Source organism: Nuphar pumila, chromosome 8, assembly GCF_984573655.1.
Source record: "Nuphar pumila chromosome 8, dmNupPumi1.hap1.1, whole genome shotgun sequence".
In the NCBI taxonomy this organism is placed as follows: domain Eukaryota; kingdom Viridiplantae; phylum Streptophyta; class Magnoliopsida; order Nymphaeales; family Nymphaeaceae; genus Nuphar; species Nuphar pumila.
The window spans coordinates 13,396,631-13,419,112 of NC_143256.1; the positions used below are offsets into that span (position 1 = coordinate 13,396,631).

A 22,482-nucleotide genomic window follows, 5' to 3' on the forward strand; every position below is an offset into this window, starting at 1 on the left:
CAAACTGATGTAGGAGCGAAGCACCGTGCAATCTGGGTCCAAATGATACATTTGGATATAGTTCTTAGTTTAGGGTTTTATTTGAATTTTTATTTAAAGTTGGATCTTAATTATGTAACGGATCTATCTCAGATCCAATTTAGAATTAGAGTTTTTAGTTATTACCCATAAACACTCGTTATAAACTTATAAGGATTTCTATAGGGAGCTTTTGATGTGATTTTCTCATAAACCCTTTTCCCTATTTCCTGTTACTTTATTGCTACTGTTATTCCCTTTCCATTAATTTAATTTCATGTTAGTTTAATTCGTAGTGTAGTTTTGTGAATCCGGTGACAAATTTGCATCAGCTGGTATCAGAGCAAGATCAACCCCTTGGTTCATTTAAACAGACGATTCAAGGGACAATCCTGTTGCATCAAGAGTTGGTTTATGTCATTACATGATTCGAGATGTTGGGAGGTCTAAAAGCGAGTTGGTCAATGGTATAATTGCTCGAATGGAAATCTTAATGCATGAACACTACGAAGATATCTGCAAGCAGATTCGCAAGCACTTCTCTAAGATGAGAGAGGAGATTATGATCTAACATAGCATGTCGAACAACAATAGATGGGCAAATCAAAGTGAAATCCTGAAGTTCCTATTGAAACGGAGCTGTTGATGCATGACTTGGAGGGCGATGTGACCATCGCCGTTGACTGTGGCACATCTTCATCAATGGTGAGGCAGCCCAACATGAGCAAACCTGTTGCATGCTCCTCGTCTTTATAAAGCAGCCACCAGTCGGACAGAGATATGGGACCAATCAGAACCCAACCAGCAACATCTCGCTAGTTGGGTCCAGTTGGTCGGGCACTGTCTTGCTGGCGAGAGACACTCCAGGCTCATCAGCCGCCTCCCCTTTTTCTCCTTCTCCTCTCCAACTTCCCCACCAATCACCCACTGAACATCCACTCCCTTCCCTTTTCCTTGTCCTCTTTCTCCAACAACACCATCCTACCACCCCCCAGCCATCCTCTCCTCTTCACACACCCATCGATATGGGACCATTTTGCATGGCCCCATTCAAAACCAGCAGCGAATGATCAAGCATTACAAATTAATGCACATACACTAAACCGATTAGAAAAAGAAGGTATTTTACACATAAGTCACACAAATCTCTCTCTCTCTCTCTCTCTCTCTCTCTCTCTCTCTCTCTCTCTCTGAGCATGTAGTCTCTCTTCAGAAAGATACTCATTGCCATCCCTTGTGATGCCTATATACCTAATGTCCCCTTATTCCTCTCACCAACTCCTGCCCTAATACCCTACCACCTTCCCACCATCTCTATATCTCTACATACCAAAAACACCACGACCAAACACTACCCAATGGAGAGGAGGCCGATTGTAGCAATGAGCATGGAGGCCAGGACTAGGGTTGGATGCATAGTTTTATTGTGGATGGTTTACTTGAATTGTTTTTGTTTATTATTGTTATTTTTCATTTTTTTACTCATGTTCATTCCTCTTTTTTCCTTTAAAAAACAAAAAAAAAAGAGTTATAAGCCGTCACTTATTTTTGTCATTAGTTATTAAAAAGTTTTAAATTATTCATTATATAAAATAAATTTTAAGAAGTGTAAATAATATATTTTCATGTTTTATTGTTTTTGCTTTTATCATTTTTTATATTTTTCATTCCTTTTAAACCTTGCTGAGATTTTCCCGAATTTTCCTGAGAAAAACAACTTTTTTTAAAATCTCCCAAACTTTTCCCTTGCCAAGAAATTCCTGAGAACGATATTTGTGACTGAATAATACATGAAGTTGTAGTGCAAACAGTGTTACAAAGTGTGTAACATATACTACAACAACCATAAAATTGATAAGAATCCCTGAAACTGGCTGGTGTATGATAGATGTATCATGTAATACACTGTGTTGAAACTCGATTTTACAGCAACCATTTTTTTTATTTTTGTAAGATTCCAAATAGGGTTTCTGGATCTAGTACAGCCAATTTTAATCCCTTCGACGACCCAAGCTCCCATTTATGGCTTTGGGACTTTCTTTAGGTCTTTTAGAATTAGGAAACTGGGGTTGTCATCAAACTTCATTCATTCAAAGAATCAGTTTGGCATTCAAGAAGGATATTGTGCACATTTTAGTAAAGCTCGTTCCTCCACATAGTTTAAGGCTCCCTCCATCTAAGCTAAGCCACTTTTGGTTTTTAGGTAAGAAATATCGTCTAGTGAATATGGCATCGAATAATCTCCTATAAGGCAATGGGAAACGCAAGAAAGGAGATCACTGGAATGTAAGTTTTGCAAAATAAATGATGAATGTTGAATTCATTCACAACTGTGGCCTATTGATGATAAAGAGAATGATGATGATGAAAATGTTGCCCCTTCTAACCCATGTAACATGGACACTTATAAAAGGGCATCACACCTATATTGCTGCATGTGCAGTACCTGGACACTGTTGAAGGAGTTAATCTTTCTTTTAAGGGCACACTTGTCCTTTTTTTAGTTTCACACAGAAAAATCTTTATGTTTTATACCCAAGGGCATTTTTGGCACAGCTGTACACCTTTTGTAAAAGAGACATACATAATGTTAATACAGAAATGAAAAGATGAGGTTTGTTGGCCTATTCCTCTTTTATTCTTTCCTCTTCTCCTTTCATTATTTCCTTCCTCTCTATTTTCCTTTGTTATTCAAGCAGGTAGGCATCATGGTCACGTGAAGACAAAAAACAGCAAATGGAGTATGAAGTTCTGACCAAATGTTTGCCGGTTACTTAGGTGTTTTAAGTTTTAACTTTAGAGTTGAGAGAAAGACTAGGGAGAAACATTTAACTTGTTTTGCATTATAAAACTTTACATTTACATTTTAGTCTCTTTTTTACTGGTATGGTATATTGTGCTACACGTTATTTGTTACTTGGATAACCTTTTTTTGGTTTAATACATTATTTACTTGTTAGTTGTTATCTTGAGCATTGATATTTTATGAAGTTGATTATTGCTTATCATTAGTAGCTTCACTTCACTCCAGTATCAAATTGTATATAGTAAACCACAGATGAAGATGATCAATATTATAGAATCTACAGTAAAATGCAATTTTAAAAATTTATTTTCAGCCATCACAAAATCTATTTTTATTTATTATTTGTGTTCTAAGATTTTTGTTATTTTAAATTTAGGTTTATATTACAGTAATATCATATTTTACAATAAAATACCATACTAGTAACTGTATGCATTTTACAACCTTGGTTAATCATTGCCATCTTGAATCTTCTGATACAAATCAAGATATGCTTTCAGCAACAAAGTAATGCTAAAAAAAATGCTTTCTCACCAAGTGCATACTATGGCTGAACTGGTGTTTGAATTGCTGGAGAACCTAGCAGGTTCTGCAAGTTTCAAGCCAACAACTAGGCATGTTCAGCAGATCAGTATGACCTGCATCCCAAGCAAGCAAGTGTACACATTTGTTGCAAGAAGATATTGGTAGAAATGATCACACACACACACACATTTATTTATTTATTATTTATTATGTACCGCAACAACCTTACCCAGCATTCTGGGATTTTTCTACACCCATAACACATGATCTTCATCCCTCATGGCCTCGATAAGCTTCTTCATGTAGTTGAGATCAGTGTTATATGTATCGTATGATACAATACGATACATATTGTTACTTTTAGGAAATACGATACACACCCGTATCGTGATATGAGTGTGTATCATACCCGTGTCAGGTGTATCGTATGATAGTACAATACGGGTGTGGTACACTTAAAAAAGACCTAAAACTTACTTTTTAAGTTTTGGGGTTTTAAAGGCCTCTTGAGGGCCGACTTCTCCATTTGTCTAGAGGTTGTTAGAAGGGAACTCACACACCATAGGAGCCATGAGATCGATTGGGAGCCAATTTGTGTGCAAGGGAAAGGGCTTTGGCAATTTTCTCAAGAGTGCATTTTCACCATTTTTCCGATGATGTTGACTTTCCTGAGCCTAAAAAATATCGCAGCATTGTTGGTGCCTTGCAGTATTTGACCTTCACGCGTCCTGACTTGGCTTTTTTGGTGAATCAAGTATCCCAATTTATGCATCAGCCCCAGGTGAAACATATGGAAGCCATGAAAAGAATTTTCAGATATATTAAAGGTACTCTTTCACATGGCCTTATCTATCTCAAACTTTCTTTGGTGAGTACTCAAGTCTCTATTAAAGTTAACACCTATTCTGATGTTGATTGGGCACATGATCTTTTTACGAAACATTTTGTGAGTGGTTATGGAGTTTATCTGGGTACTCACCTCATATCTTGGGCTAGTCGAAAACAGAAAACGGTTGCTCGCTCCAGCACAAAAGCTGGATATCGGGCTATGACAGCGGTTACTGTGGAGGTTGCACGGATCAAACATATATTATTTAGCTTGCACCAGCATATATCCAATTCACTCTCATATTGTGATAATCGAAGTGTGGTAGCCATCTCTACCAATCCAGTTCAACATGGTAAGATGAAACATGTAGAGATTCATCAACAATTTATCAAAGAAAAAGTGGAAGCCAAAGAAATCCATCCAGTATTTATTCGAGGAGAGGACCAGGTCATTGACCTTTTCACCAAGGCTCTTACTATCCATCGTCACTGGCACTTGAGATCCAAATTGTCCATGGTCCTCAACCATGCTCAGTTTGAGGGGGCATGTTATGATAGTCGAATCCATATCCAAATCCAAATGTACTTTATATTTCTGTATTTGTTCCATACACAAAGGGTCAATATTGTAATTTCATGTAAGCCCTTATATATATGAAAAGACGTCACCCTAAATGATCAAGACATTTATTTTTTCTTGCATCTTTTCCTCTTTTCTATTTTATTTTTTGTCTTTCTCTTGTTTGTATTATGGAGGACCAAGTCTCCAAGGTATTTCACAATCCCCATGCACAAAAAAGAAAGCTCAGAGAAATTGTAGATATTACATTCAAAAGTGAATTATGAGATTCATTCGTGAAGTTGTTGAGAATAACTATATCTTTGGTGAAGGTGTTTCAATTGATTGACAAAGAAGACTTTATGAGGTCATGGATAAGACAAAAGAAATCATTAGAGATGATTTGAAGGGGAAGAAAAAATTGCACATACCTATATGGAACATCATTGATTATAGGTGGACTGGACAACTTCATCAACCTCTTCATACTGCAGCATATTATTTAAATCCTGCATTTAAATACTCCCCTAGGTTTAAAATGGACAGAGAAGTCATCAAGGGACTTTTGGATTGCATCGAAAGGTCCCTGATTATAGCATTCGAGATCAAATTCATGACCTCGTCTACGTTTGCTATAACTTACAACTGCGGCTGAGATATATAAAATTATAAAGTTTATTGGTCAATTACATGTGTTTATTTAAAATTATTTTTTAAATCATTCAAAACCCAACTAATTTTAATTTTTTCATGTCACCCTTTTAGGCAAATTAAAAAGTTATCATCAAGGAGGCACAAAGAGCAATTTGATCCTATCAATTTGGAACATTTTGATTAATTGGATGCATGGGTGGAAGAAGAAGCAGGGACTCTTTTGAACGAAGTGGACATTAAGTGGATTAATGTGGAAGGAGCACAGGAGGTAGATGATAACCCCATATATCTTAGAGACAATGTGGATTTTGAAGAAAAAGGAGGAGAAGAAGAAGAAGATAATGATGATGAAGATGATTATGATTATTGAGGTTTATGTAATATGTTTTAAAAAAACTTTGTTATTTAACACTTAATTGCGCATAAACCTGGTTATTTTGTTTTTGTTTATCTAATATGAAAGTATGAGTCTTGTGAGATGTTCTTAATTGCAAGATATTTAATATTTTGCATTGTTATTGTGAGATATGCATGCAATATTATCTATGATTCTATATTAACTGATGTTTGATGATGTCTTATGGGGCTCATAGCGACATAAATGCTTCATATGTGATTTTATGGTTGTATTTTATGCAATTCATCATTGTTTCAAGTGATATGTTTATTTAGAATTTTTGCTAATTTTTTTTATTTTTCTTGAATTTTTTTATTTTTTTGGATTTTTTAAATATTTTATTAAAATTTTATGATACATTTACGATATGGTGTTACTTTGGGCCTGACCAATACGGTAACAAAACGATACAACCTTGGTTGAGACATTCAAGTGATGGAGCATTACTAAATGGTGACATAAAATTATGTCTTTTCTTCATCGAGGATTTCAGTTTTCATTGTAACATTCTCTTACACAAGGCATATCACAAGACTGCAGGTCTCTAGTTCCATAACTTGTCAATTCAGATTAGGGTTTCTTATAATTTTTAATCCTCCACATTGTCCTGCAAGAAGTTTGATATCTTTCTATGGTTGTCAGTCGAGGAAGCGGGAGCGGGAAGCGAAACAGGAAGCGGAAGCGGGAAGCGAGGCACTTTCAAAATTTTAGGAAGCGGGAAGCGTGGGACGACTTAGAAGCGAATCAGGAATAGTCTCGGAAGTGACCTAGGAAGCGAACCGGAAGTGACCTAGGAAGCGAGGGGGAAGCGAAAAAAGAAAAAAATATATATAAATATAAATATAAAAAAATGAAAAAAACATTGTCTAGTGAAAGTAATCACTTTTTCATATCAGAATCCATTTGATAAAACATTGTTTTGACAGCTAGTGAATTGTGTATAATGGTTATTTTGTTTGCTTGGTGGCACATATCTTAGTTGTGAATATTCCCGTTTGATTTGTGTTTTCAACCTTTAGATGATATACCCTATTGACTCTATGCTTGTTTCTGGCTACTGTCATAAGGAATTTTTTGTTTGTTGATTACTTGGTGGTACTTGATTCACATGCTGGTCGAAGAACTTACTGTTCAGTGTGTATTGCGATAGCTGATACAGGCAAACTACCACTGATATATGTGATAATAGCCCTGATATCTCTGTTTCTTTTATTATTCACTGTGTTATACTTCCTTTTTATTATTGGTTACAGCTGAATGTCACACAGATCCCACTTTTGATCTCACAATGCTCAATCTCTGATGGTATACGCTGTCTAAAGGTCTTGAACAGAGTGTAATCCTATAGTCTCTCTCTCTCTAACTATATATATATATATGTGTGTGTGTGTGTGTGTGTAATGTTTCTCCATAGCTTTTTTTTTTCTTTTTCTTTTCCACGATAGTGAGACAGTGAATACCATCTGAAGTATTATGGTTCGTTTTCAGGTGATTGCTTACAGAGTAAAAATCAAATGGGTGTCTTGCTGCCAAAAAGGTGGTGTTGATCTTCTTGCAAGAAACTCAGGCATGGCTTCATCCTCTTTCATTTAATAAACAAGCTCAAGCTTGAGCCAGGTTTGTTAAACTTGTTTAGAGTAAATTAGTCTATAAAGTGTTTTGAATCGTAGTGCAAGGACATTTCGTTTTAAATGAGAGATGACATGTTCCAATCTCATTTCCTCAAGCTTATCAAGTAATATGTTACATCTGGCTTGGCTCTGCTCAAGCTTACTGGAAGTGAGCTTGATTTATTATAAAAAAATGAAAAAAAGGGAGGAAGCAAGGGGGGAAGCGTGTTTCCCATAAATGAAAAGTGTGTTTCCCATAAAAGGGAAACGCGCTTTGAATCATAGTGCAAGGACATTTCGTTTTAAATGAGAGATAACAGGTTCCAATCTCATTTCCTCTACCTTATCAAGTAATATGTTACATCTGGCTTGGCTCTGCTCAAGCTTACAGGAAGTGAGTTTGAGCTTGATTTATTATAAAAAATGAAAAAAAGGGGGGGAAGTGTGAAGGGAAACGCGCTTCCCATAAAAGGGAAATGTGCTTCCCATAAAAATTTGGTGCTTCCCAGCGCGTTTCAGAAGCGCGACGTTTCGCGCTTCCGCAACATGCTTCGGGGAAGTGCGCTTCCCCACTTGCCTAGGCATTTCCGGTAACTCTGTATCTTTCTGTGTGGTGATACTTTTGATTTTGTGGATCTACGGCACTTTTATTATCTTCTATTTTACTTCTTTATTGAACACAATCTCTGAAACAAATTTAAGCTGGTTAAGTTCCTTGCTGAAAATTTACAAAGACTAGTTTATCTATTCCAGGGATTATCAATAGAAATATTTAAAGGGTGAGAGGCCACCCGTTCAGTTTTCATAAAAAATTAAAACCAGTAGTGCTGTTTCGAGGAACCCAACAAGAACCTAGGCATGCTGCAGAAAGAGACTTCATGACCTATGAGCCCAGAATCCAGACTCGATGTACGTTGATGTCAAGCTAAGACATTAGTTTCAGATCTCTTTTGGTCTCTTCTTCATCAGAAGTTAGGTTATACTGAAAAGCTCTGATATGTTCCATGAGAGTATCAATCAGCATTTTTTCCAGCATCATGATAAATCTAGCCAATTCTATCATTTATTGCAATTTAATATACTACCATATGAACTGAAAAGAAAACCCACAAAAGTAGACAGCAACTTAGCAAGTCAATCATGAACAGTGAACAAACTCAGGCATATTTCTCCTGAGCACGAATAACTTTAATTGATGCCCAGATTATTGTTCAGAGAGAACCACATTAGATTAGCTGATAAGACAACAAAATATTAGACATTGTGAGATCAGTTGGCATGTACTAGGAAATTCTATACTATAGGAAGAGCAAACACTTTCTTTCTTTACAAATATAGACAATAGTTAGTAGTTGGAAACCTTGAGGAATGTTATTGCGGAGAACTTTGAGATGATAATGAACACGTGCTCCAACAATGACAAAAATAGGAGATGGTGGCTCCAATGACATGGCTTCTGCAACAGTCAAAACAATGTTGTCTGATATATGCTCAAACTCTGGCTCTAGGATGTGAACAGTCACATTGTCTTGACCAATTTCAATTCCCTTTACAACATATAGGTCTGAGGCTACACCCTGTAGTGCAAACAAAGGACAGAAATCATTATCCGCCACTATCATGCTAAAACAAGAATTCAAACATTACATTCTAGAGAAAAGTGTGACAAATTATTACATACACTATCCTCCAGTTTTATCTGTGTATCACTATCTCCACAAATGCCACCACAGTCGCTCAGTGGTGTATCCTTCAAGGGAATATGTATAAGATGAGGAGATGGATGATCAGCTTCAAAAGATATTGGTGTAAACAGCCACATAAAACGTACACCAACAAGGGATGAAAAGACATTTTCTGCAAATCCTATGTGCATCAGTATAGCTTGATGAAGACAAAATATATAGTGAAAAAGCTGATGAACATCAAAAAGAAGAAAAAGTTCATAAATATTCAGCAAAGGAGACCGTAACAATAAGAATCCAACAACCATCAAACTCATGAATGAGAATTATTTAAGCCACTATATTAATGGCTTCTTACGAATAAAGAAACAAACGGTTAAATGAATGGACTCAGAAATAGATAATAACTAGGATGTGCACATTCTTTGCACATGAAATGTTATGACTGTGTAATGAAAGAGGAAAAATACAAGTAGATGACTCTTATGGGCTTACAAGAGTACAAGAACAAAATGACCACTTATGGGTCAATACAAAAAACATTCACATAAGCCACTTATGGGCTGCACACACATGTAAAAATAATGGATCTTATTCAGAGAATGGGTGCTTGAGAAAGCAATACCCATCTAAGGGGAAGCATCCCTATATATACACAAAGGAGAGCCAACATGGCTGTTGGGAGCATTCCAAATATAGCTGTTGGGATCTCCCAACAACTATATTTGGGCAATGACAATATTGCCCATTACAAAAACAGAATTTACAAAACAGAAAAAAATAAAGAAACAAAAAACATAGACACAAGTGACCCTAGTGGGCACAAACTATACAGTGAAAACACTAAAATACCCCTATTGGGTATTACTTATTACAATGATATGAACATATGTATCATATATTTATATGTATATACTATGTATGTATATACATATATGATCATATAAATGTATACATGATATAACTGTTAAATTGTATTGTATCATTTATATATATTTATATATAGAGAGAGAGGGATACATATACATATATATCTTGTACATATATGTATATGTATCTATCTAATTATATAAATATATATATATTTATACCCGATAAGGGTAAATCAGTCTTTTCACTTCATTTTACACATATTCCTTTTTAAAGAATATGTATGTAATTTTCTTTTTTTTATATTCATCTATTTCCTTTTCTTTTTTTATTTTGCTTTTTTTGCTTTTAGCACATGGAGGGGCTCATACGATATGATCGTTGGGCCCTCCAACGGTCCTAATTATGACCGTTGGAGGGGCTCCAACGATCATATTGGGAGCCCCTCCATGGCCTCCCGTTGTTATATATAGGGGTTCCCCCCTCTTGTATCATTTAAGCTTTTTCTAAAAGCTCTTTAGTGTTGATTCAATAATAAGAGATATTTTTTATGCCTTTGTGTATGTGTACATGTGCAATTGTGCACTTGTGAGTGTTCTCCGTGTGTCTTTGTGCACGCTTTCTACATCAAGCATATTGTGTTGTTTTGCACATATTTTTTCTCTATAGAGTTTTTCACATGGTATCAGAGCAAGGTTATTAAAGAAAGAAGATCGTGTGGTTCTTCACATTATCGTGTGCCTCGAAAGTCATGCCTTCAACTCATTCTTGGTGGTTGGCGTGAAGACCTCTTTACAATACAATTGATGAGAAGTATACCACAACAAGTAAGTTCTAAAAACTTATTGTGGTACGTATCTTTATCTCTCTTTTTTCTCTTCTCGAATGGGGGAAAAAGATTGTCATTTTTCTCTTGGTTTTAAACTTAATGGTTCAAACTATCATATTTCGGCCGGCAACATGAAAGCTCATATCAAAGGAAAAGGTCTTTGAGGTTATATCCAAGACTCAATACTGGAACCGGAGTTAAAATCACCTTGGTAGAAAGAGGAGAAATCAAAATACTTGAGGGAGAAGAGAGAACCAAAGCTCTTGAAGATTATAGCAAGAGACATGAGGAATGAGAAATGAAAATTTTCAAGATCCTATCATGGATTTTTTCATCCGTTGAAACTAGAATCAACGCAAACATTATAAAATTTAAGAAGGCATCTCAAGCATGGGAATACCTTGAAAAAATGTATATCTCAAGGAACTTGTCTCATAAATACTACTTTCAAAAAAGAGCCTTGACCCTTCTTCAAGGCGAAATGACTATTAGATAGTATTTCGCTGAACTCTCTTCTATTTGGGATGAGCTTGCCATGCTTGAACCAAAATGGAGTAGAGAAGCCATAGAACTTCGACACAAACAATTAGAGGAATATCGGTTTTTTAACTTTTTGAATAGGCTAAGACCCGAATTTGAGCAAATTAGATTTTCTCTAATATCTTCATTCACTTTTCCCTCTTGAAGATGTCATTACCAAATTGAGTGGGGAAGAAACTCGTATGGGCATAAACAAGCACAATCCAAGTGTTCTTGCAATGCCTTCCAATCAAGAAAATGATAGAGTAAATGTCGTTTCTAGGCCGAGAAATAACTTGAGAACCTACAAACCTCCTCATTTTAAAAATCAAAATCAATAAGCTAATGGTAGACAAGGCGAAAGAATGAATTATAGCAAAATTGTATGTCATTTTTGCAAAGAACCGGGGTACATCAAACCGGTATGTCCCAAATGAAAGAAATTGTTGGACATGGCCACCACATCCCAACCTCAAAAGGAAAAGAGTTCATCTTGAAATAGAGTTCTCTCTCTAAATCAAATTATAAAGGCATTCCAAACTCTTCTCAAGGGAGCCATTTCCGGAGCCGTTGTGTCTATTTTTTCTCCTCTCAGTAAGACCTTTTAGCTCTTGGACTCGGGTGCCGCATTTCACATGTCTCCAAATATTTTTTCTCTTTCCGAATACTCAAAAAATGCATCATCAACTTTTGTCTCAACCGCGGATGGCACTTCTCTTCAAATTAAAGGCATTGAAAACTTTGAAAGATAAAATTTCTTTACCCCCCAAATTAGATTTATACCAAAATTGAATTTAAATTTACTTTTCGTATCTCAACTCTCGGACCATGGATGTGATATAAAATTCTCATCTGATAAATGTTTGATACAGGATCGCCGGTCCAGAAAGTTAATTGGAGAAGGCTCTAGAAAGGGAGATTTATAATATGTGGACTCTCTTCACATACCAAAAAACCTTTTTTATAATGTTACCCAACATAAAGACATAAATGTTTAGCACAAAAGACTTGGACATCCAAACACCATCAAGTTATCCTAGCTATATTTTGTCAAAAACCTTTGTAAAAGTAATTTCTCTTGTAATGATTATACTCTTGGAAAAATGAGAAGTGTGCCTTTTGAACAAAGATCCATGTTTACCACTAAATCTTTTGAAATTGTTCATTCGGATGTTTGGGGTCCGGCACCTGTTATATCAAAAGGAGGTTTTGCATATTATGTAATCTTTGTGGATGACTACTCTAGATACTATTGGACACATTTCCTTAAACACAAACATGAAGTATTTTCGTGTTTTAAATCATATCACATGATGATTAAAAATCAATTTAATGGCAACCTAAAAATATTTAGGACCGACTCCAAAGGTGAGTATCTCTCTAATGAATTTAAGAGTTATCTTGAAGACTACAGTATTGTTCACCAAAAATCGTGTCCTAAAACCCTTCAACAAAATGGTTTGGCCGAAAGAAAGCATAGGCATATCATTGAAACTACTAGAACCTTACTCATATTTCAAAATATTCCAAAAAGATTTTGGGCCGAGGAGGCTCTTACATCTGTTTATCTTATTAATCGTCTTCCATCTAAAAATCTAAATAAAATTCTCCTTTTGAAATATTATATCAAAAAGAACCTTACTATAATAGGTTAAGAATCTTTGGATGCAAATGTTTTGTACTCACGGACAAAAATGATAAACTCTCCCCAAAAGTCATTCCTTACGCTTTTCTTTGATATTTCAAAACACAAAAAGGGTTTCGATGTTATGATATTAAAAATGACAAACTATATGTCTCAAGGAACGTGACCTTTTTGGAAAATGATAGCGGTTTTGAAAAAAATGAACCTCATGAAGAAAATATCGATTATTCCTTCCTATTTGACTTATTATCTAGAAATGATGATAGTGATGATGAATTAACATATAATGATAATAAACTGGATGAAACAACAATGATTCCAATTCATCTTCCAACCATCATCAAGAAGGAAGGACATCTAGTAATCCTATCACTTATACACATAGAGATAGAAGCACTTTTAAAAGTGCAGTTGAACAATATAGTGAACCTGGTGAATCTACCTCCACATATGATACAAATCCTAGGAGAACTGAAAGAACTAGGAAAATTCCCTCTAGATTCGTATCATTGGACTCATTCTCGTCAAAATATAGAGCTTGCCTTAGTGCCATTCACTCATATTTCGAACCTAAAAACTTCGAGAAAGTCAAAAAATGTGTTGAATGGAAAGAAGCTATGGAGAATGAACTTAAAGCTCTTAGGAAAACTAACACATGGAAATTTCAAAACCTCTCTAATGGAAAGAAAACTATACGATACAGATGGGTATTTAAAGTCAAAACCAAGAGTGATGGATCTCTTGAGAGATATAAAGCTCGCTTAGTAGCAAAAGGATATAGTCAAGAATATGAAATTGACTATAATGAGACATTTGCCCCAGTAGCACGTATGATCACTGTTAGATGTCTCATCACCATCGCCTCAATTAAAAAATAAAATATTTTTCAAATGGATGTCAAAAATGTTTTTTTAAATGAGGATCTTAATGAAGAAGTCTATATGGATGATCCACCAGGTATAGAAATTCTTCAAGGTAAAATTCTTCGTTTACGAAAAGCTCTTTATGGTTTAAAGCAAGCGCTCAAGACTTGGTACGATAGATTTAACAATATAATGCTAAAAAATGGTTTTTCCTCATGTTATACTGACACTGTGTTGTTTCCTACAAAATCTGATATAGGAATTGTGATATTATTATTATATGTTGATGACATGTTAATAACAGGTGATAATACCAAAGGAATCAAGAGCATTAAATCCACATTAACAACAAAATTTGAAATGTCAGACTTACGATTTTTGACATATTTTTTGGGAATTGAGGTTGCCTATTTTCACAGAGGTTATTTTTTGTCTCAAACTAAACTTGCTTGTGAAGTTATTGACAGATCAAGAATTACAGATGACAAGGTCTGTGAAACTCCTGAAATAGTGGGATCGAAGATGAAGATTGATGATGGGATTCCTCTAAAAGATCTCACCCCTTACAGGCAACTGGTTGGATCATTAACATATCTCAGCATTACCAGACCTGATATCTCTCATGCAGTGCATATTGCTAGTCAATTTCAACATACCCCTACTACAGTACATATAAGCGTCATTCTCCGAATTATCAGATACATAAAAGGAACCATAAATAATGAGGTATTTCTATCTTCCTCCTCTGAATTAAACTTAATTGCTTATACTGACTCTGATTGAAGAGGTGACCCAAATAACCGTCACTCCACCATTGGTTTTTGTATCTTTTTAGGAGAATCTTTAGTTTCTTGGAGATACAAGAAACAACAAAAAGTGTCTCTCTCATCTACCGAAGCTGAGTATCGAGCCATGGCAACCACTAACATGAAAATTGTCGGGATTCGGAGATTGTTGGAAGACATGAGTATACACATTCAAGGGCCCACAAAACCGTGTTGTGATAATAAAAGTGCAATCTACATTGCCAAAAATCATACATTTCATGAGCGCACGAAGCATATTGAGATGGATTGCCACTATGTTCGTGAAGAATACTTAAAAACAATTATAGATTTCCCGTATGTAACATCAAAATATCAACTGGCAGACTTCTTCACCAAGGCGTTGTGTTCTCCAAGATTTAACTTTCTTCTTGGCAAACCATCAGTTATGTCACCCTAAGTTTGGGGGGGGGGGGGGGGGGGGGTAAATTGTATTGTATCATTTATATATTTATAGAGAGAGATGCATATACATATAAATCTTGTAAATATATGTATATGTATCTATCTAATTATATATATATATATATAAATATATATATTTTTATTCCCGGTAAGGGTAAATTAGTCTTTTCACTTCATTTTACGCATATTCTTTTTTAAAGAATATGTATGTAATTTTCTTTTTTTTATATTCATTTATTTCCTTTTCTTTTTTTATTTTCCTTTTTTTGCTTTTAGCACATGGAGGGGCTCACACAATATGATCGTTGGGCCCTCCAACGGTCCTAATTATGACCATTGAAGGGGCTCCAACTATCATAGTGGGAGCCCCTCCATGGCTTCCCTTTGCTATATATAGGGGTTCCCCCCTCTTGTATCATTTAAGCTTTTTCTAAAAGCTCTTTAGTGTTGATTCAATAATAAGAGATATTTTTTATGCTTCTGTGCATGTGTGTATGTGCCTTTGTGCACTTGTGAGTGTTCTCCGTGTGTCTTTGTGCACGCTTTCTACATCAAGCATATTGTGCTCTTTTGCACATATTTGTTCTCTATAGAGTTTTTCACAATAACTTAACAGGCTGTACCAAAAAAACATCAACAATATTAGAGCCATTGATCAAATTTTAACATGCTAAATTGGTATACTGTAATCCAGCTTAAAAATAAAAAAGGAAGGCTTTGTTAATTTTAAAAAGTATAAACTACCAGAAACTCCATATGTAACATCCAAGAGGAATTGAATCAACTGGGATGACAGACGGATACTTTGCTTACCATGTGTATCCCGTGTCGACAGGTTACAACACTTTGGACTCTCCATAACACTTCATGGACACAGTCAAACAAGTGCCAGACACAACCAATATTGCGTCATTAATTTTATCTATTTCCTTTTATGATCATGATTAATTATTTTGTATTCACCAGCCTTATTTTTCTTTTAAAATTTGTCATCAATTACATTACATTTCAATTTCAACCTAGTTTATCATTTGGCATCTTTAATATGATTTAGAAAATTAGAATTGTTATATGTGTGTGAACAGCCTTATCCCCGTACCCTAATTTTTGAGAGGCCCTTCCAAAGTCTGGTTCCTTAGTGAAAGAAGTTCAGAATCAACAAGGGTTTGTAGAACAGAGGACTTAAAAAGACTTTGTTGTTTGTAATGAGGGAGAGATAGAATGAAGTTCTTCACTTTGTTTGAGACAAAGGAACAAGGAGTTTTTTTCCTATGGCCTCATGGTTTTGAGACACCATGTCATACCAAGTGTATCAGCAACGTGTCCTGTTCCCACATCCATATCCATGAGACATAGGTTCATCCCTCCCTCTCAAAAGCCCTAGATAGCAGACCCCAGGTGGTAGCCTATCCCTCAAAGGCATACATACCAGACAAGTAATCTGAGTGGGAATCAATCAAGGGACATTCAGGTACAAATTGACGATAGAAGATCAACCTAACTAGCATTAGAGTTATGTGCGCTGCTAAGAATATCTTGATGTGTCACTTCTGTTTCTTTAAGTCAGAAAATAGAGGGTTTTCTACCTCAATAACCTAGATAATAGACTTGGTACTGAAATAAGAGTTATGTTGATATTCTTTACTGCACTAATTACCATGCAGTAGACCTGATCAAGAACATCCCACATCAACTATGTAATCTCTATTACCAACTAGCCTGAACCTTGGAATCACGTCATATCCCCTTGGTTGAGTGTTGATGGAAGGGAAAGCAAAATAAAATTATTATATCCATCTACCAAAAAAAAATGGGGACGCCTATATGCATTTTCTCCAACATGTACACATCTAGCTGACATTGTACTTGGTTTCATGTCGTTCTACATGACATCAAGATCATCTCCTACATTTACGTAGCATGGCCACCTTGAGAGCATTGAAATTCTTATTACACAGTATGACTTTAAGGTACAGTTATCAATTAAATGAAAAAAACTGCAGTTACATAGTACAGAATACTTCAAAATTCAAACAAAAGTTTCACTGTAAGATCATGAAGATTACAAAACGGGAGATGAAATTTATTCCATGATTTAAAGAAATTTTATTTCATGGCTTATTACTACGCCTAAAATGGGAGTTGGATAGCATGTACAAAGACAACCAAATTATCAATATGCATGCAGGTGATTATTTTAAGCATCATGTCACGCATAATACAGACATCCATTTCAAACCTAAAATGAAAACAAAAGAGCGGTGTGGATGACTCATGTTTTGCAGCTAATTAGGCAAGGGCACTTTCCTCATGTCTCCAGTAGTTGGCAATGGCTGTTCGTCATCAATTACATACATAAAGGGCGTAGGAAGTTCATGTGTAAACCATTTTCCATGTTTACTAATGGTTCAGAAGGACCAAGTGCTAAGTCTGTCTTCCGTTTTGATGAATGGAACATGTAGTTGAATAACTTCATGCAGCAAGCTCTAGAATAAATATGTCATTAAGCATGAACTAGGTATGGCAGAGACACACTTCATAATCTTGCACTGAAGAAGAATACAAACTTTATTTATGATAATTGCACATGGAGTTAGCAAGATTTATTTTATTTGCTGATATAACTTAGTCGAACATGTTAATAATTAGCATTATGCGATTTAGTAGGATTTTACACAAAGGGATCAGAATACGACCAAGGTTCACTAGATACTCCTTGTGGTTAGATTTGGGTCATAAGTCATAATCTTGCAAAACCATGATGCATGTTGATATTCATATCAGTTGAGTTCAGCCATTAGCATAAGCTTACCTAATAAGTTTAATTTAGCGACATATAGAACATCCAAGTTCATAGGATCCATGTGACTTGACATGACATGAGCCATAGGGCTCATGGCCTGCCATCCATTGCCAAAACATAACTTATGGGCCATGTTGTAGCACAAGTATGCTAGACATGATTTTAACAGGATGGGCTAAGCATGATCATTTACATTTCACTCCCAACCTAGGCAGATTGATTAGGCTTGACATGCAAAGGTCTTGCCTGACCTTTGCTAATATTTGCCCCACTTTGGACTTGACATGTTACTTACCTCTCTCTTCAATTTCTGGAACTGATTTTAGTAACTTTATTTTCGGTCTCAGTGTACACGATACTCATCTTTTGTAGCATTATTGTTATTTTACCTTATCAAGCTTTGTTCACAACAATTTGAACTTTTTTTTCTGATCTGAAGAAGCATTTGTGAGCATAGAAATACCTGAAAGAGTACAGGGATTTCTACATTGTACACCAATACTATGATAAACCATGTATCAAGCCATTAGCCAACAAGTAATGTGCAAGAAAACAAAGACCAGATGGAATCTTATTCGAAGTACCTTCATCATCAAAAGCAATGGCCTGAAGTGTACTGATGCCATCAAGATCAAGTTTAACAGAGTGATGAAATATCTTTATTCTAGAAATCTTGTCTATAAAAACTTCACAGCGGATAACAGTTCCACTCAGAATATCCCTTGCATAGACAGCAGTCTCCTTCCGACCACTGTAGGGAGCAATTGACACCAATCGTGCACTTACTGAACAATGTCTACTATCATTATATTCTGGCTGCACATGGAGAATATCATGATGATCCCATGTCCTAAGAAATTGAAACCATCATTAGTTGGAAGAAAAAGCTCAATAAGAACAAGAAGTAATATATATATATATATATAGTATGACAATCACATAAGCAGATTGCATCTGCATACATACATTCAAGCATATCATATAATTTAAGCACTAGAGTCACATAAAGACATGTGCAGCATATCCAATTGAAATTAGCACTCTAAACTGTACATCACTCCAACAAAAAAAATAATGAATCGATATGGTAAATGATAAGAACATTATACAAGAAATAGAAAATGAGAATATAAGATTGTCTCCTTTTATGGCTTCCTTTTACAGTTGCAGCTACTAGAAACTACTGTATGCTACATGTACTATAGGATTCAATTAAAAATATCTGATTACCCTATTAGATAATATTGCCCATATGAATTCCTTATATGTACTTATTCTTTACAATGGCAAGTTTATAAGATCCTATATTTACCTAAACAAATGAAAATCTAACCTGTTAAGTTTCTACAAAAATCTGAAACAAGACAGTTAGTTGAGTTGACAGAAGACATCCTCAAATGCCAGGTTGCTATTTTCTTTATATTGCAAAAGATAGGCATTATGCCATATCTTGATGCTGTATAACATTTTGATTTTCAATGACGAAAAGGATGATAACTGAACAAGAACAGAAAACAGACGCTTACCATCTGGAATATTGGACCACCATCTAAATATTTTATTTTTTATGGATAAAGCAACAAACCAAGTAGAACAAGCAAAATGGGCAATCTAAAGTCACATTCCAAAAGATGTTGATGCCAAGAGAGCTATGTTACAGGGACTCGGCCAACTAGGTGCCGCACCCGCGTCGACGCGACGCGGGTGCGGCACCCGGTGTGGTCAACCTGACGCACCCAAGGTCATTTATGTCCAACTTTTGGACTTCATATATATATATATATAGAGAGAGAGAGAGAGATTATTTTTGCCGCACACCCGCACCCATGTGACATAGCAAGAGAGTAATGATATCATCTAAGTATAATATCAAACGGTATGGTATCAGCATCTTGAGAATGGAAGTTACTTTTTATTGTTTTCTTGTTTTCTATTTATTGTTGAACTTTCCATGTTCTTTATTTCTTTTCTTTAATTGACCCTATTCATGTTGGACATTTTGCATGGCCTTGCATAACTTTTTGATGAAATCCATGGATATTTGAATAAGACCTTGATTATGTTCATGAACTATTTTTTTGGTAATGCATGCGATTGTGACTTATTTTTGGTTGCAAGATCAGCTCATCTAAAAACTTATATAAGTAGTGTCAATTTGGACATGGAGAAAAACCCTAGCCTTAAAATTTTATATATACTGTAACTTATTGTCTCACATAACAGGTTAGGGCTATAAGCTTGAGTGAGTCGGAGTGACGCATAAGGTCTTTTGGAGATGAGGCCTTTAAGAAATGGACCTACTCACGGAGACAGTATAGGGAAATCACAAAGTATCCGAGAAAGACAGTGCAGCATGAAGCAAACCCGACATTGTCCCACTATGCTGATTAGGCAATTTGGCATGTGCAAAGGCAGGTAGCCCTATCGAAAGGCAATAATTAATAACCACACTCTCTAGTAGCCTTTGAGACAGGATTAGCTACGTGAACTTTGGTTTTACACAATCAGCGTGTCTTTTACTGGTATCGCATGTCTATGTATTGGGTGAGCAAAACTTTTCTCATACTCGTTACAATGAGTAGTGTGAACCATGGTTGCCAGTTGAGAAAGCGGGAGCGGGAAGCGATACGGGAAGCGGGAGCGGGAAGCGAGGCACTTTCAAAATTTTAAGAAGCGGGAAGCATGGGACCACTTAGGAGCGATTCGGGAAGTGTCTCGGAAGCGACCTAGGAAGCGTCTCGGAAGCGACTCGGAAGCGTGGGGGAAGCGAAAAAAATAAAAATAAAAAATAAAAAATACAAAAAAATTGAAAAAAACAGGGGAAGTGTGGGGGAAACGCGTCCCCCATTAAAGGGAAGTGCGCTTCCCAAAAAAGGGGGACGCTTCCCCCCACGCTTCGGAAGCGCGACGTTTCGCGCTTCCGAAGCACGCTTCGGGGAAGCGCGCTTCCCCTTTTAGCTAGGCGCTTCCGGTAACTCTGGTGTGAACGCATTATACAAAGGTCAAACCTCTATTATGTCTTTCACTATGAGTCAAGTGAAAAATACGTTTTGTCAAACAAGTTCTTTAGAAATATTGTTTTCAGGTCATGTAAAATTTATGTTAGTTAAATTTTGCTTTTGGCATTTCCAAAATTTCTATAATTTTCTAAAGTCTTATGTTAATTAGAATATTACCTAATGAAGAATGACCTTACCAAAAGAAAAGTGTGGTTTAAGTTGGCATCAACCGGGACTGATTTTCTTAATGGGAGATTAGGGTCCCCAAACTTTACAAATAGAGGGTCTTACCCTAGGGAGGAGAATATTTCTTTCTTTCTTTCTTTTCAATCAATATCAGTTGGTGAGCTTTAGCTAGTGAAAGGATCTCTCTCTCTCTCTCTCTCTCTCTCTCTCTCTCTCTCTCTCTCTCTCTCTCTCTCTCTCTCTCTCTCTCTCTCTCTCTCTCTCTCTCTCTCTATATATATATATATATATATATAGGGGAATGAAAATCTCCCCAATGGAAACCCTCTCAAACCTCTCCAATGAAAATTTTTTGATTTTTTTTTAAATTCTGACCATACAGATGTGTTCAAACTTCAACATGATTGATTAACTATAAATCAACACTTGGATCATGAATTTTGAATAGAAAAAATGGTATTTGGAGCCTCAAAAATTTATGAAAATTGTATGTTGTTGATTTTGAAACTTATAAAAACCTATCCATGCATCGAAATCAAATGCTCCAAGAACTGATTCCTATAAAAACAAGCATATAGATCACATTTGTACGGTCAAGATTTTGAAAAAAATACCATAAATCCAATAAAACATCCATTGGGGAGCTTTTCATTTAGCTATATATATTGTTGGCAATTTTTGTACATTATATATTCAAATTCATAGATGTATTTTATGATAGAATTTTGGGTCGGATACCGAAATCGAATAGCACCTGACATAATCAGCTTGCAGAAGCCATAACTTTTGGATGATTTTCGGATTACACACAAAAGGCGAACAAGGTTTGGATTAGACACTTTCCTTAAAAAAAAGGTCTTGTTCACCAACCCTAGTATATATAGACCGAAATTTTCATCTTTTAGCCTTTTAGGAAGATTCTGTGATTTTTTGTGTATGAAAGCTTATTCAATTCTTTAAATTTTGTCATGTTTTATGTCACATAGACACGCGATACCACCACTAGTACTTGTGTCCATAGTTGGCAAACCAAGCGAAATTCAAGACCACCGATCTACATGCCTCTTATTTATTTTTTGTCATGCATTTTGCGGTTTTAATGCATAATTCCCATAAAAGAATACTTGTTATAAAGAATCATATGTTTTTAAATCATAAATATTAACAACTATGTATAATTGAATACTTAGCTTAATCATTGATGTCATGTGCTAAATTTAGTGATTATACAGTACGAATTTTGAGCTTTTTCATATCGAATCTAAGTCACAAGTTTGCTAACTATGCTTGTGTCCACACGGGTACGGGTACCGGAGGCAGTGGGGGTACGCATCGAGTCGGGTCAAGCCCTCTCTCGTCTTCCCTCCCTCCACGACGGCAAGCTCACCTCCGGCAATACTCTGACGACACTCTGATAGTGCACGGTGAAGAGGTAGGATTCCAACATCTTTTCTTTT

The 22,482-nt window shown here is 35.8% G+C and overlaps 1 protein-coding gene across 1 annotated transcript in view; it reads right to left on the reverse strand.

Annotated features, from left to right (window-relative positions):
• Window positions 1-22,482, reverse strand: part of EMB3012 (embryo defective 3012) — a 136,019-nt gene that overhangs the window by 96,763 nt on the left and 16,774 nt on the right. The window contains exons 2-4 of the mRNA XM_090016054.1: window positions 18,425-18,690; window positions 9,079-9,254; window positions 8,758-8,974 (exon numbers count right to left, since the gene is read on the reverse strand). Coding sequence (XP_089872180.1) covers window positions 8,758-8,974; window positions 9,079-9,254; window positions 18,425-18,690 — 659 coding nt within the window. The remainder of the gene's footprint in view (window positions 1-8,757; window positions 8,975-9,078; window positions 9,255-18,424; window positions 18,691-22,482) is intronic.